This window comes from Orycteropus afer, unplaced genomic scaffold, assembly GCF_000298275.1.
Source record: "Orycteropus afer afer isolate SDZICR_OR568_19922 unplaced genomic scaffold, OryAfe1.0 scaffold00293, whole genome shotgun sequence".
NCBI lineage: Eukaryota > Metazoa > Chordata > Mammalia > Tubulidentata > Orycteropodidae > Orycteropus > Orycteropus afer.
The window spans coordinates 3,780,222-3,793,575 of NW_006921880.1; the positions used below are offsets into that span (position 1 = coordinate 3,780,222).

Here is a 13,354-nt window from a genome sequence, read left to right on the forward strand (position 1 = left end):
CTCCTTCTCTTAAACATCTATGCCATAGTTTACTGACTCCATACTTTTACTGTTGGGCTTTTAGGTTGTTTCCTATTTTTTATTCATGCATGTTGCTTTTCCTATATTTCAGATTATTTCTTGGTGCTAGTTTCCCAGAGTTGATAAATCACATCTTCAGACTTGTGTTGACTTGTGTCATATGATATCACCTCCCAGTAATTCCAGTAGAACACACAGAAGCACATGACCTCCCTGGCAGCACACATCCAGTTTCCCAAAGTTTCTAAGCCTGTTTTGTTCATCTGATTTATGGTTCAGATAAAGTCTGTTGAAAAAAAACTTTATTTAAACCAACAACTTCTTTTGGTCTCTTTGTCCATAGGGAATCTAACATTTTCTTAAGGTCAGAGGCCTTTAGATGTTATTTTAAGAAGGGGGTGGAAATGGTTTCCTAGCAGAGACATACTTTTCCAAAACTGATGGGCTGATACCCTTCTTCAGTCATTTTAGATTGATGCTGGTTCCCCAAAAAACCTAAGGTTTCTCTTGGAGGTTTACCCCAGGGGTCCTGGATGACAGGACATCCTGTACAACTTTATTGTGATTATTTCTAAAAGCTCCAGGCTTCCTCCTGCAGGAATGTTGACTTTGGCCTAAGTGTTGATATTGCATTTCATGTGGATTTAGACTGTTTTCCTTCTCACAAATGAGTCAAAATAGGTTAAATCGCTCTTAATGAGTATGGTAAGCGTTAGTTGGTAGCTTTTAAGACTATAAATGAAGGTTTAGCAGTTTAGCATCTGCAGTCATTAATTATTGCTCTTTTTCAGGCTCATCAGTTAGCGTCCATGCAAGCTCAAGCTTGTAATGGTGGGAATCCCAACGCCCCACCTGCTAATAATGAGGAAGAGGAAGATGAAGAGGATGAATATGATTACGACTATGAATCCCTCTCTGACGGTAAGAGAAACAGAATGCCATGCTGTGGGGTAGGGAAACGCCTGGATGATTGTCTGTTTTGTTTCATAAATAAGTCTTGAGTTCTACATACCAACTGTAATATTGTCCAAAAGTTTCTGAATCCAGTCACATAGCAAGGACCAAACAAGCAATGGGATTCTGTTAACCACTGCAGCCACCACTAAAGGAAAGAAGAGGAGGGTGTGGGAGATAACACAGGAGTCGTTCCTAAGATGGATTTCCAAAGGAAAAGGTGGAATTAGAGCAAAGAGACCCTTTCTGTTTCTGGTGTAGCTGATCCTCTTGCCAGAATCTAGTCTGTGGCTGACTCTTTCCTTTCTCTGTATCTCCTGCAGGGGGCAGTGTCACACTTCTGTACTCCCTCTCTCCTCCCCTTTCACAGTGGCTTTCCTGGAGTATGGAAAAGAAAGAAGCTTTACACCCCTCCACCCCCACCCTGGTTCTCACATTACCACACCAAGATATTTCCTTCTGGTTGGCCCCAATGAGACAAAACAGGGGAGATGGCACAACTCAAAAATAAAATAATATTATGAACTGCTGTATGGAAAATAAACTTTCACCCAAATCACAATAAAAATAAATAAATTAATTAATTAAAAGAAGTCACATGAATGATGTTAAGTATGGATGACAAGTGAAGGTTTCTTTTTACATCAGAATTAGGTTTTGAGTGTGTTCCATTTACACTAAACTAGTGTCATTTGCCTGAGACTGCACTAAAATGTGTTCTCAGATACTGTTGGTGATGGTGTTTCATTTTGGTGACTTCTGAAAGACAACAATGTAGTAATAAGAAAATGCTAAGGTACCTATTTATATAACTTATATATGCAGAGTATAGCTAATATACAGATATGCCCAAGCCAGCAAACATTCACCATTAAGACAGTCAGGCCACTCTACTCCAGATAGTCACTTCTCACATTCCAGGCTGTCTCCTCATCACATTTTGTTTCCATGAGCCTCTGTCATGGCCAATAGTCGCAGTCCAATTCCTATCTTCCCACAAAATACAATGCAAGACTATGTCCATTTAATATATTTGTCATTAGTAATAGTTGATTGCTGCATGCCCTCAACTAAAAGCCCATTACTTCACCTGAAACCCTGTCAAATCATTTGAGAGACATATTCTCTAATGGAGGGGTGGAAAGCAAGAGGAAATTAAAAGGATCAAAGTCAGTTCTTTGCAATGTATTCCTGAAGTGTGGGAAGATAAACATTTTTATATTGACTTATTCTTCCCCATGGATTTCTACTACAGACATGGTGATGTCTCCCCATAGATGAACAAAATTATTCAGATAGAAAATGAAACCATACATAAGAAACCACTTAAGAAACCAACCAATCCAAATGTCGTTTACCCCTGCAAGATGTTAGTCCAGTGGAAGATAAATTTACTTTTTGGTTTATCATAAATCACTCTCATGCTTTCACTGTATTTTTGAAATCAGGAAAGGAGAAGGCTTTTATTATTATTATCATCATCATCATCAATCATCATCATCATCATCATCATAGGTGTTCTTTACTTGAAGGTAGCAGCATGAACAGATAGTGGAGGGACCTGATTTTTTTTTTCAATTGAGAGACTACAATTTACCTTAGCTCATGAATTTCTAAGTTTTGCATGCTGTTTTAAATCTGCATGTGTGTGTATGGGGTGGGGGTGTATTGAGTGGAAGAGAGCATCCCACCAGGCTCTACTCTGAGGGGTTAAAGCCACTAGCACCACGTGATTATTTCTCATGCCACTGAAGTTGTTCTCTGGCTGGAATTCCCACACAAGCCTTGTAGCTATACCAGGACTTGTTTAAGCTTGTCCTCCAGAGGCTTCCTTATTGTTGTTGTTGTTATGTGCTGTCAAGTCAAACCCGACTCACAGCAACCCCTCCTTGGGTTTCCGAGGCAGTATCACTACGGAAGTAGGATTGCCCAACCTTCCTTCCGAGAGGGGCTGGTGGGTTTGAACCGCCAGCCGTCTCATTAGCAGGCAAGTGTCTTAGCCACTATGCTACCAGAGCTTCCTTAGGCTGTTGTTAAATGCCTTGTCGTGGTGTGTGACGCCTAACTCGTCTCTGTGCTATCTATCCTCTGCCATCTTCACTCCCTTCAGTTGAGATGAGAAGAAAGCACAAGTCTGTCTGCTGTGATCAGAACCACTTCCAGCCGTTTAGAAAGGGACCTCAGAGATTTCTAAACTTCCTGGAAGGAGAGGTCCCTTTGAGAATCAGATGGAAGTTGTGACCAGTCTCCTCCAAGAAGTAAATGTGCTCTCAAAATCTTGCATACAATTGCAGGACTTTCCCAGGCCTCCTGAGGCCCCTGCAGGCATCCCAGACCAAACACCCATCCAGAGAGTCAGATGGTCCATTTATCTATGTCACAGTGCTAGTCCTCGCTTCTCATACCTATAAAGTAAGGGAATTAGTCTAAAGCCTTTTCAGCCAAAAAAACGAGGTGATTTCCAGCCACAAAGTTACATACATCAAGAAAATCCTAAGGAAGTGGCCAGTGAGGCGCATGTATTTCAGGCACTGCTACTCTACCCTTTGGATAATAAATTCTTAATGAATATTTATTTAACTGAATTTAATTAAATAAACTCACATTAATTCTTTCTCTACAACCTTGCTGTTTACCTTGACCACTTTGAGTTTGCACTGGGGCAGCAATTTTAATTTCCACCTTAACATAGACATATTCTGTCACAGTGATTGTATGATTCTAACAAATTCATCCATTTCTAGACATTTGAAATAAAGACTTATTAGAAGTATTATGAGGGAGCTCTGTGGCACAGTGCCTAAGGCATTTGCCTGCTAAGCAAAAGGTTGGCAGTTCAAACCCACCAGCCACTCTGCGGAAGGAAGATAGGACAATCTGCTTCTGTAAAGATTTACCGCCTCGGAAACCCAATGGGCGGTTGCTATGAGTCAGAGTCGATTCAATGGCAGTGAGTTTGGTTTTTTGGTTGGGAGTGTTATAATGATCAGTAGCTGAAAATACGTAATGAACCTGCCTGCTTTTGGCATGATTCATATTAACAACGTTTGTGCTTTTATCGCTAGCTCTTGCATCCCTTTATATAAAGTCAAAATATTACATTCATAGATTTCTTACTTCATTTACCTTGTAATCTAAGCTGTTGCCATTAAGCTTTGCATAATACCTTAATTTAATTTATCTGACTTTTTTACTTCATTTTCCTCACTTTTCCCCCTTTTCTGATTCTGTTTTTCTGTAGCAGATGTCCTTACCGCTTCTCCTGCTCCTAACAGTCAGGAAGGTAAACGCCATTCGAACTGAGCATTTTAACTGCATGAATGTCAGCATTCTGTTTCCGATCTCGTAGGCCTGATTAGCATGAAGTTGTGACACGTATGTGAATACAAATGTGATGAAATGATTTATCCCACTTACTTCTTGGCAGCCTGCATGGCCCTGATTTGGTACAAGGCTATTTTGGTCTAAGCATTTGTGGTCTGATGAGATAGCAAATCTTGGGTGAGAAATTAGTTTTCTTATCTTTCCTTTTCAAAAGTGCATAATCATGATATATCTTTAACATTTTTATTAGAGTCACTTTGAGTGGACATGCCATGAAAAGAACAAAGAGTAAAATTATCTGTCACGTTTTGGATACATTTTAACTCCTATCCTTAAGATTATCACTTAATAAATTAATAAAAAGTTAAAAAAAAAAAAAAAAACTTTACTTTCCAATTGGTTACAATTGTACAAACTCTGAAGGATCCCTGGTGGCACAGTAGTTAAAGTGCTCAGCTGCTAACTGAAAGGTCGGAGGTTTGAACCCACCAGCTGGTCCTCAGGTGAAAGATATTGTTTGCCTTACAAATAACAATAATTCATTTCCCCCTGGTTTTGACATATCTGGAGAAAAAAGAAGCTAATGGCTTCATGTTAAAGGAAAAGTGATTAATGTATGTATCATCTAGAAGGGCTTCAACCACTAAATCCTTCCCAGACTTGTGTACTGTCACAGAATATCTCCCATAAAATTATACTGTTTCAATCACGTGTATGAAAATGAGCATTCTCGTTTAGATTATAACTACACAGTACCAAAACTATGACTGGTAAAATTCATCAATTCAATCAACATAGACGTTCAAGTCATCATTTTGGTAACATGTAGCCTGAGTCTTGTAGAGAAACACAAATATGTGGGTATCTGGGCTATGATGTAGACTTTCAGCTGTTAAGTGAAGCATTCAGTTCTTGTTTGCTGAGCTTGCCACCTCATTTTCAGACAACATTCTGGAAGACAGACCTGAAAATAAATCATGTAATGACAAGCTTCAGTTTGAGTATAATGAAGAAATCTCCAAGAGGATAAAGAAAGCAGATAACTCTGCTTTGAACAAAGGAAAGGTGGGTGAATGGTGTCTGTTACATTACCTTGAGACTGTGATACTCTTGTCGGTTTTAGGTGGGATTCCAGTCCTTCCCCCTTCCCTTCACTTTTTCCCCTCACTTTCCCTTAGATGTCCAAGCACACGTGGTGGTGATATGGGGCACCCACGTGACATTTGGAGAAGGTTAGGCATTGATTCAGGTAGCCAACACCTACTGAAGGTATTTTGGGTGGCAGGCACGGAGATGGCACCGGATGTGGTTCAGTGATGGAGATGAGCATGTGAACAGTGCTTGTAGACAAGGACAAAGAGTGGTGATTACACAGTGCTATCAGAGCATCAAGCATAGGCTCTCAGGGAAGATGATGTTTGAGAAGGAAGATTTGACCAAGCAAACGAAAACAGGGCATTCAGGCCTAGCAAACAGCCTTGGCAAAGACAAGGAAGCAAGAAGCAGTGGTGTGTTCAAGGAATGACAAAAAGTTTTAAGGGAGTTTGGGATGATCAAGATAGATGAGGGGCCAGATGGTGAAGTATTAACAATGGAATGACACTGAAGACAGACAAATGAAATACCGAAATATTTCTTTAACTGAATTTAATTAAATACCTACCTTCAAGTGACTGCCTCACTGTATACAGACTCTGAGCAAGTCTATAGACACAGTAGCAGTAACATTGCTGGAGAACAGAACAGCAAAATACATTGAAAATTTGGGCACCCAAGGTACATAATCATCTTTTCATTCAACAAGTATATGACTGACCCACATTTAAGGTACTGTGCCATGCCCTGAAGGAAGATGCAAGGATGAATTAGATTCAGTCCTTGCTCTCAGAAAGCAAGATTACTTTAATTAAATCCTTAAGGAGCTCTGGTGGCATGATAGGTAAGGCATTTGGCTGCTAACCAGAAATTCAGCGGTTCAAACCCACTAGCTGCTCCATGGGAGGAAGATGAGGCAATCTACTAGTGTAAAGATTTACAGCCTTGGAAACCCAATGGAGACTGCCATGAGTTGGAATAGACTTGATGGCAGTGGTTTTGTTTAATTAAGGCCTTAGGAGATGTACATGGATAAGCATAAATCAAGGTCAAATATACCGACGCCATGAAAGAAATACAGTTAAAGAGCTTTGAGAACTCAGAAGTGGTGGCATATACCTTCCATGTAGAACAACAGCATCTTCTCCTTGATAGGTTTATGACATGGAATTGGGTGAAGAATTTTATCTTCCTCAGAATAAGAAGGAAAGCAGACAGATTGAACCGGAGCTTTCTGACCTCATCATCTATTGCCAAGCAGTGAAATTTCCAGGTAAGAGTGGGCAATGTTATCTATAGTATTTAAAGATACTCAAGGTTAGAAATACGCTGTTTATGAGTGCTCTCATAACAATATAACTAAATTGTGTTGCTACAATCACTCTTAGGATTTTTCAAAATATTTATTGTTCTTATACTTTTTTATGCTCATGAAAATACCATAAAATATTCATTTTCCAGATCACACAATGCCTTTTCAGGGTAGTTAATAGTAATACCTAATAGCTAAAAGTTACTGATCACTTAGTACCTGGGTTTGTGCTGTGTGCTTACCATACATTATCTTACTGAGTATTCATAATAATCCAATGAGGTTGGTGGCATTATCTCCATTTTTAATTAAGTCTGAGAGAGAGGAAGTAATTTGCCCAAGGTCTCATAGTGTATCAGTTAAGACTCTTTTGTTTGAAAGTGACAGAAATTGGGTCTTTACTTACAGAGAGAAAATTATTGTCTTGTATGTCAAAAAATGAAGGGATAGCAAGCTTCAGGTACAGCTTGATCCTGGGTACATTCTTTCTCTCTTCCCATTTCTCACTCTTCCTCTCATATGTTGGCTCTATTGCCTTTGTGGTTACAAGATGACTTTAGCAAACTAGCACTACATGTATCCAGATTTTAAAGTCTTGTACCCAGAACTTCCAGCAGTAGTTTCACTGTTTCTCATCAGGTCCTTTGCCCATCCCTGAACCAATAACTGTATCCAGGTGAATGGCAGCTCTCTGATGGACTGGAGCCTAAGTCACATGCCCCATTCCTGAGCTGGATAGCCAGGCTTCACCCCAACCACCAAGGCTGGGATTTCAGTGGAAGAGTTGGTATCCCCAGTTGGCCATTTCTATAAGTACAGTGAACTTACGTTCATCTCAGTTAAGAAATGGTGGAACCATGATTCTGAAGCCTGCCTGATTCCAAAACCCTGGCTTTAATCACTGTACTATCCTGCCTCTCTTGAAAGGGTTTGTTATCAATGACCCCACCAAATTATATTCTAAAAATGAGGTACCAGGAGGTAGAGGGCAATCACTAAAGTCTACAAATATATGGAGATCAGAAAAACTCATCTCTGCTTACATAAAGGATTCCCTTACACAAGATTTCTGAGGACAGGAAGGCAGCTGGAATGGAGGCCCAGTCTAAATGTCAGTAAACATTTAGAATACATATATGGGGTGGGGGGAGAGAGAGTATATATATATATATTTGTCCTAGAAAGGGGAGTTAATATGCCAACCCTCATCTTGTCAAGATGATCTGAATTCATGCCCTGGCTCCCAAGAGGCTTATCTTGGAAGTTCTGTTACCACACTGTCCCCAGAAAATAGGACCGAGATATTGGGCTATTAAAAAATTAAGTAATTGGTTGTTTTTATAGCCCACAAACAAATGAAGATTTCTGGGGAAAGACAAAATCTCACGTTTTCTGGTGAATTTCTTCTTAAATGCCTATCACACTTCTACAAGCTGCTTACCTTAAAACTTCTCTCTCAAAGCTCAGTCACCATCAGATGTCCCGACATCTACATCTAAACCAGAAGTATTCTCACTCACAGCCACAAAGAAAGACCCTAAAATTCACTAGAGAGATGCAGCTGAAGAAGAGAGGCAGCCATCAGAGCCACCATGTGGGTTTAAATCCCAGCTCAACCATTTAGTGGCCTTGACTTGGGACAGGTGTACAACTTCTCTGCACCTCAGGGTCCTTCCTTATCTGTAACAGAAGAGTAATAGTCCTGACTTCCTGGGTTGTTATAAACCTTAGCAATAGAGTGAATGATATGATTAGCACACTATCTAGAAAGTAATTGGTTTTCAGGAAATAGCAGTTGTCTTTGTCTTGGTCACTGTTGTTGTCATCAATACATGGGCCAAGAGGGCAGATGAAGGTTGTCTTTGTTCCTCTGGTTACTTGTCTAGACCCTTTGCCATTATCCAGTGTTCCTTCCTTTTGTTGACCACCAAGCTTGTTTTCTTGCCTCCTCCCCAACCCCAGGATAGCAACTGGGCTTTTCACAGAGGGGCCTATGTGCCCCCTGGTGGGTGTCAGCATGTGCCCATATGGGTGCAAGACCCCAGGATGGACACGACACCTCAACCTGGCCCCTCATCAGTTTTACTTGAGAGAAAATCCATTCTTACATAATTGCATAAGGAGCAAATTCACATAAATGTTTTAAGTAAATATGAGACCACACTAGTCCAAGTTTATACATCTCTTTTAAAAAAAAAATTTAGATTAATGGAAACAATCAGTCCTAGCAACTGGTACACCATCCGATCTGCAACCTATACAACTATGAGACCAGAAGAACTAGATGGTGCCCAGCTACCACTGTCATCCACTTGGAAGGGATGTAGGAGATCCTGCATAGAGAGGGAGAACAATGTGGAACAAAACTCAAAATCATTTGAAGGCAAAAAAAAAAAAAAAAGGTGGGGACCAGGTTTGCTGGTCCAATAGAGCCTGGTGGAACCAGTGAGACTATGGTCTCAGTGCCCTAGCTGCCCTGCAGGTCTGGAATTGAAGCCACGCCTGTGGTTTCCAGCTAAACAAAGTACAGGCATGTGAATTAAATATTTACCTCAAGTAGACACACGCCCTGGAGAGATCAATCATGGGAGAAGGAAGGGCTGCTTACGCACAGGGAGACAGCTCAGGGCACAGAAGAGTATGGAGGGATGGACACTGGGAGGAGGTAACTATGGGGAGGAAGTGGGAGAGGAGCTGTTGCATTGTAAATTTTGGTCAATGACATGAGACAAAGTATATTATGTGAAACGCTGTATGGAAAGTGAATTTACTCTGTAAATCTTCACCCAAATCAAAATAAAATTAAAAAAAAAAAAATTTAGAAGTTCTACCATAAGCTGTGGGCAATCTTCACTTTTTTTTAATTGTTACGTCTGCTACTGACTGAGCACTTTCCCTGAACAAGACACTATAGTAAGTATATATATATACATTATCTCCTTAAATCCTAACCACAACCCTAACAGAAGAGGAAGGAGTGGTGGAGAGGCTAAGTAACTTATGATGTCACACTGCTAAACCCGAGTGTCCCTTTCCAAAGTCTGTGCTCTTAAACACTACTCTGTCCTTTATAATCTGTTTCCCATAATGATATTCTTGGTAGGTGTGTTTTCATCTCAAAGAGGACCGCCAGAGTACTGCTTAAGCTAAAGCAATTACTTTCTAATGGTACAATTGTAGACAGTGGGAAGGATTTGGAGGCATTTTGGGAGCTGGGAGGGGGTTTATTGGTGCCTTTACATCACTTCTCCTGCACTAGAGCAAGGTTTGCATTGCTGTACATCTATTTTCTCATTCAACAAATACATGCAAAGTTCCTGCAGGGTGCCAGGCATGAAAGATCCTGAGAGTGGTTGGACCAGGAGTGAGAAAGAGAAGCCATGAACCATTATTGTCATCGTAATACATTTCCCATTTGACCCTATGACTGTGTTCCTCCAATTACACCCATTTTGGAAATAAGCAAACTGAGGAAGAGAGAAGTTAGAGGATAATTCAAAGCTCATACCAGCAACATTTGAACCCAGACTATCTGATATTAAAGCTTAGACTCTTAACCATTCTTCCATGTCCCAAAATGGAGTAATTAAAAAACCAAAAACCAAACTCACTGCCATCGAGTCTTCTGGTGCACAGTTAGCTATGGTGTGTGCAGGGCTTTGTGGTCACTCTGTAGCAATCGTGCAGTTCTTACCACATTTGCTACAAAGATAAAAGCATTGCTATAATTGCCTACAATACTATTATTAATAGCACTAAAGAATGCTAGTAGGGTCTCTGTACTAGGTTGCAAGGGAGTAGTAGGACTTCAAAATAAACATTAACAGGGATGGAAAATGTTACGTTCCCTTGCTTGTAGTTTTTGGCTTATTTGTTTTCATTTTATGGGAACAGGCTTGTCAACTCTAAATGCATCTGGCTCTAGCAGAGGAAAAGAAAGGAAAAGCAGGAAGTCCATTTTTGGCAACAATCCGGGCAGAATGAGCCCAGGGGAGACAGCATCCTTTAACAAAACATCTGGAAAAAGTAAAGTCACCTTACAATATCTTTGCTTGACTCCGCATGCTGGATGATTCAGATAGTTTACTGTCTCAGCACTTCCCTGTCATTTTTTAATACTTTTTTTATTTTCATGAATGTCCACATTGTCTAAGTGTGATATAAGTATTTTTTAAATCACCAATGTACACTTTTCACTTCCCACAAACATCATTTTACTGAAGACGTTCCAGGAGCGTCTGCCTCAAAAGTAAAAATCAGAGTCACCTTGTAACAGTCTCATGTTTCTTGAACTGCCCTCTTCACCATGGTAATTCCAGAAGATAAATCCATTTTATTTCAAATTACTTTTTATCATAAAAGTAATAAATTCTCATAGTTAAAAACTCAAACAATACAGAATATTATTAAAATTCCTTTCCTGTCTCAGTGTCCTGGTTCCACTCCCCAGAGGTAACCACTATTAACAGTTTATTGTGTTTTATTCAAGGAAAATAAAATCTTTTTTAAGATAATTCAAACAGAATATAACTGACCATTCTTATATAACTTTTATACTTGTTTTTAGTCTTCACCTAACTTTCTGTACATATAACCATCTTATTGTCTTTAATACTTGTGTGTTATTCCATTTTATGGATACACCCTAACCACTTCCTTGCTAATAGAACATTTGAGTTGATTCTTGTTTTTTGGCTATAAAGAACATAAACATACTTGTGTATGCAATTATTATCTACAGGACAGATATATTTCAAAGTACTTCAAGGCTTTTTAATTTAAACTGGTGTTACTATGAGGGAGCTCAAGTAGCATAGTGCCTAAGGCGTTTGACTGCTAACTAGAAAGTTGTTGGTTCAAACCTACCAGCCACTCCTCTGAAGGAAGATTGGGCAATCTACTTCTGCAATCAGACTGTCTCAGAAACCCAAGGAGAGGTCGCTATGAGTTGGATCCCATTTTAAAACTCAGTAGCCTCCATTTTGTTTCAAGGTGGTGGACAGTTATAATTTCAGAAGTAAAGTTTAACATGTTTTATGATGTTAATACTGAGTGACACAAACGGTTAAGCACTTAGCTGCAAACTGAAAGGTAAGTGATTTGAGTCCACCCAGAGGCTCTTCAGAACAGACCTGGCAATCTACTTCTGAGAGATTATAGCTATTGAAAAATCCATTGAGCACAGTTCTACTCTGACACTCATGGGGTAGCCATGAGTCAGAATCAACTCAAAGGCAACTGGTTTGGTTTTGGGGTTTTTATGATGTATTGTATTATTCTATCAGCATGTTGTTCGGGTTAATCTGTCTGAAATATTAAAACTTTTCCACACTAATCTGAGGCTAATCTTTGGGAGTTTAGGTTCCTTCGAAGGAATGCGGCAGGCCTGGGAAGAATCTTCTTCCCCGCTCAACCCAACTACGTCCCTTAGTGCAATCATTAGAACTCCCAAATGTTATCATATCTCATCGCTGAATGAAAATGCTGCCAAGCGTCTGTGTCGCAGGTATTCTCAGAAACTGATCCAGCATACCAGCTGCCAGCTGCTGAGGACCTACCCCGCTGCCACCCGCATCGACTCTTCCAACCCCAACCCCCTCATGTTCTGGCTCCACGGGATCCAGCTTGTTGCACTCAACTACCAAACAGACGGTAAGGTCCTGCTGCACTGGAAGGGTGTGTCCTGACCTTCCTTTTTTGCATTTTATGTTTCAGTCAATGTAACTTGATAAATAGCATGTTTTAGAAACGGCGTGATTCCAGACTGGAGCAAACCATATGTAAGTGTACCAGTACAGATGACAGAAAACAGACATGAATTTGATACTGATTTGTAGCCTTGAAGTTCAGAGTTAAGGGAACAGAAAAGAGCCTTGAAGGGGCCTAGTGTTCTCCTGCCCCGGCCCATCTTTTTAGCCCTTTAAATATAAGACTTTTTCTTTTTTTAGTATTTCATCGTACTTTTGGTGACACTATACACAGCAAAACAGGTTCCCATTTGGCGATTTCCACACATAACACATTCCATGGTATGGATCACATTCTCCACATTGTGTCAGTATTCTCGGTGTTGCCATTCTCATTGTTTCACTCCTGTTAACTTAGTCCCACTGCCCCCACCTTCTCATCTATGCCTTACAGTAACTGTGGTCCATTTGGTCTCATACACAAGACTTCTCTTGACAGAGCTGTGTCTGGTTTTTGTTGTTGTTGTTGTTCTTGCTTTTACTTTTATTGTGGTGAAAACACACACAGCAAGACATTTGCAAGCATAAAACTTCCCCATTTACACCTCGGGAACATTGATGACATTTTTCATATTGTACCACCATTATAGCTACCCTTTTCCAAAATATTCCACCACCATTATCATAAACTAAATGCCTCCAAACAAAAGCTTCCTCTTTCCTCACTCCCTCTTACCCCTTGTAACTACTAATAAGCTCTGGTTTATATATATATATTGTTGTTGTTAAGTGCCGTCAAGTCGTTTCCGACTCATAGCGACCCCATGCACAGCAGAACGAAACACTGCCTGATCCCACGCCAGCCCCACAATCCCTGCTATACCTGAGCCCATCATTGCAGCCACCGTGTCAATCCATTTTGTTGAAGGCCTCCCCCTCTTTCATCGACCCTCCACCCTAC

The 13,354-nt window shown here is 40.2% G+C and overlaps 1 protein-coding gene across 1 annotated transcript in view; it reads left to right on the top strand.

Annotated features, from left to right (window-relative positions):
- PLCE1 (phospholipase C epsilon 1) overlaps positions 1-13,354 on the top strand; it is a 363,784-nt gene that overhangs the window by 323,814 nt on the left and 26,616 nt on the right. The window contains exons 19-23 of the mRNA XM_007951283.2: positions 813-942; positions 5,243-5,364; positions 6,550-6,667; positions 10,601-10,732; positions 12,068-12,358. Of these exons, the coding sequence (XP_007949474.1) occupies positions 813-942; positions 5,243-5,364; positions 6,550-6,667; positions 10,601-10,732; positions 12,068-12,358 (793 nt within the window). The remainder of the gene's footprint in view (positions 1-812; positions 943-5,242; positions 5,365-6,549; positions 6,668-10,600; positions 10,733-12,067; positions 12,359-13,354) is intronic.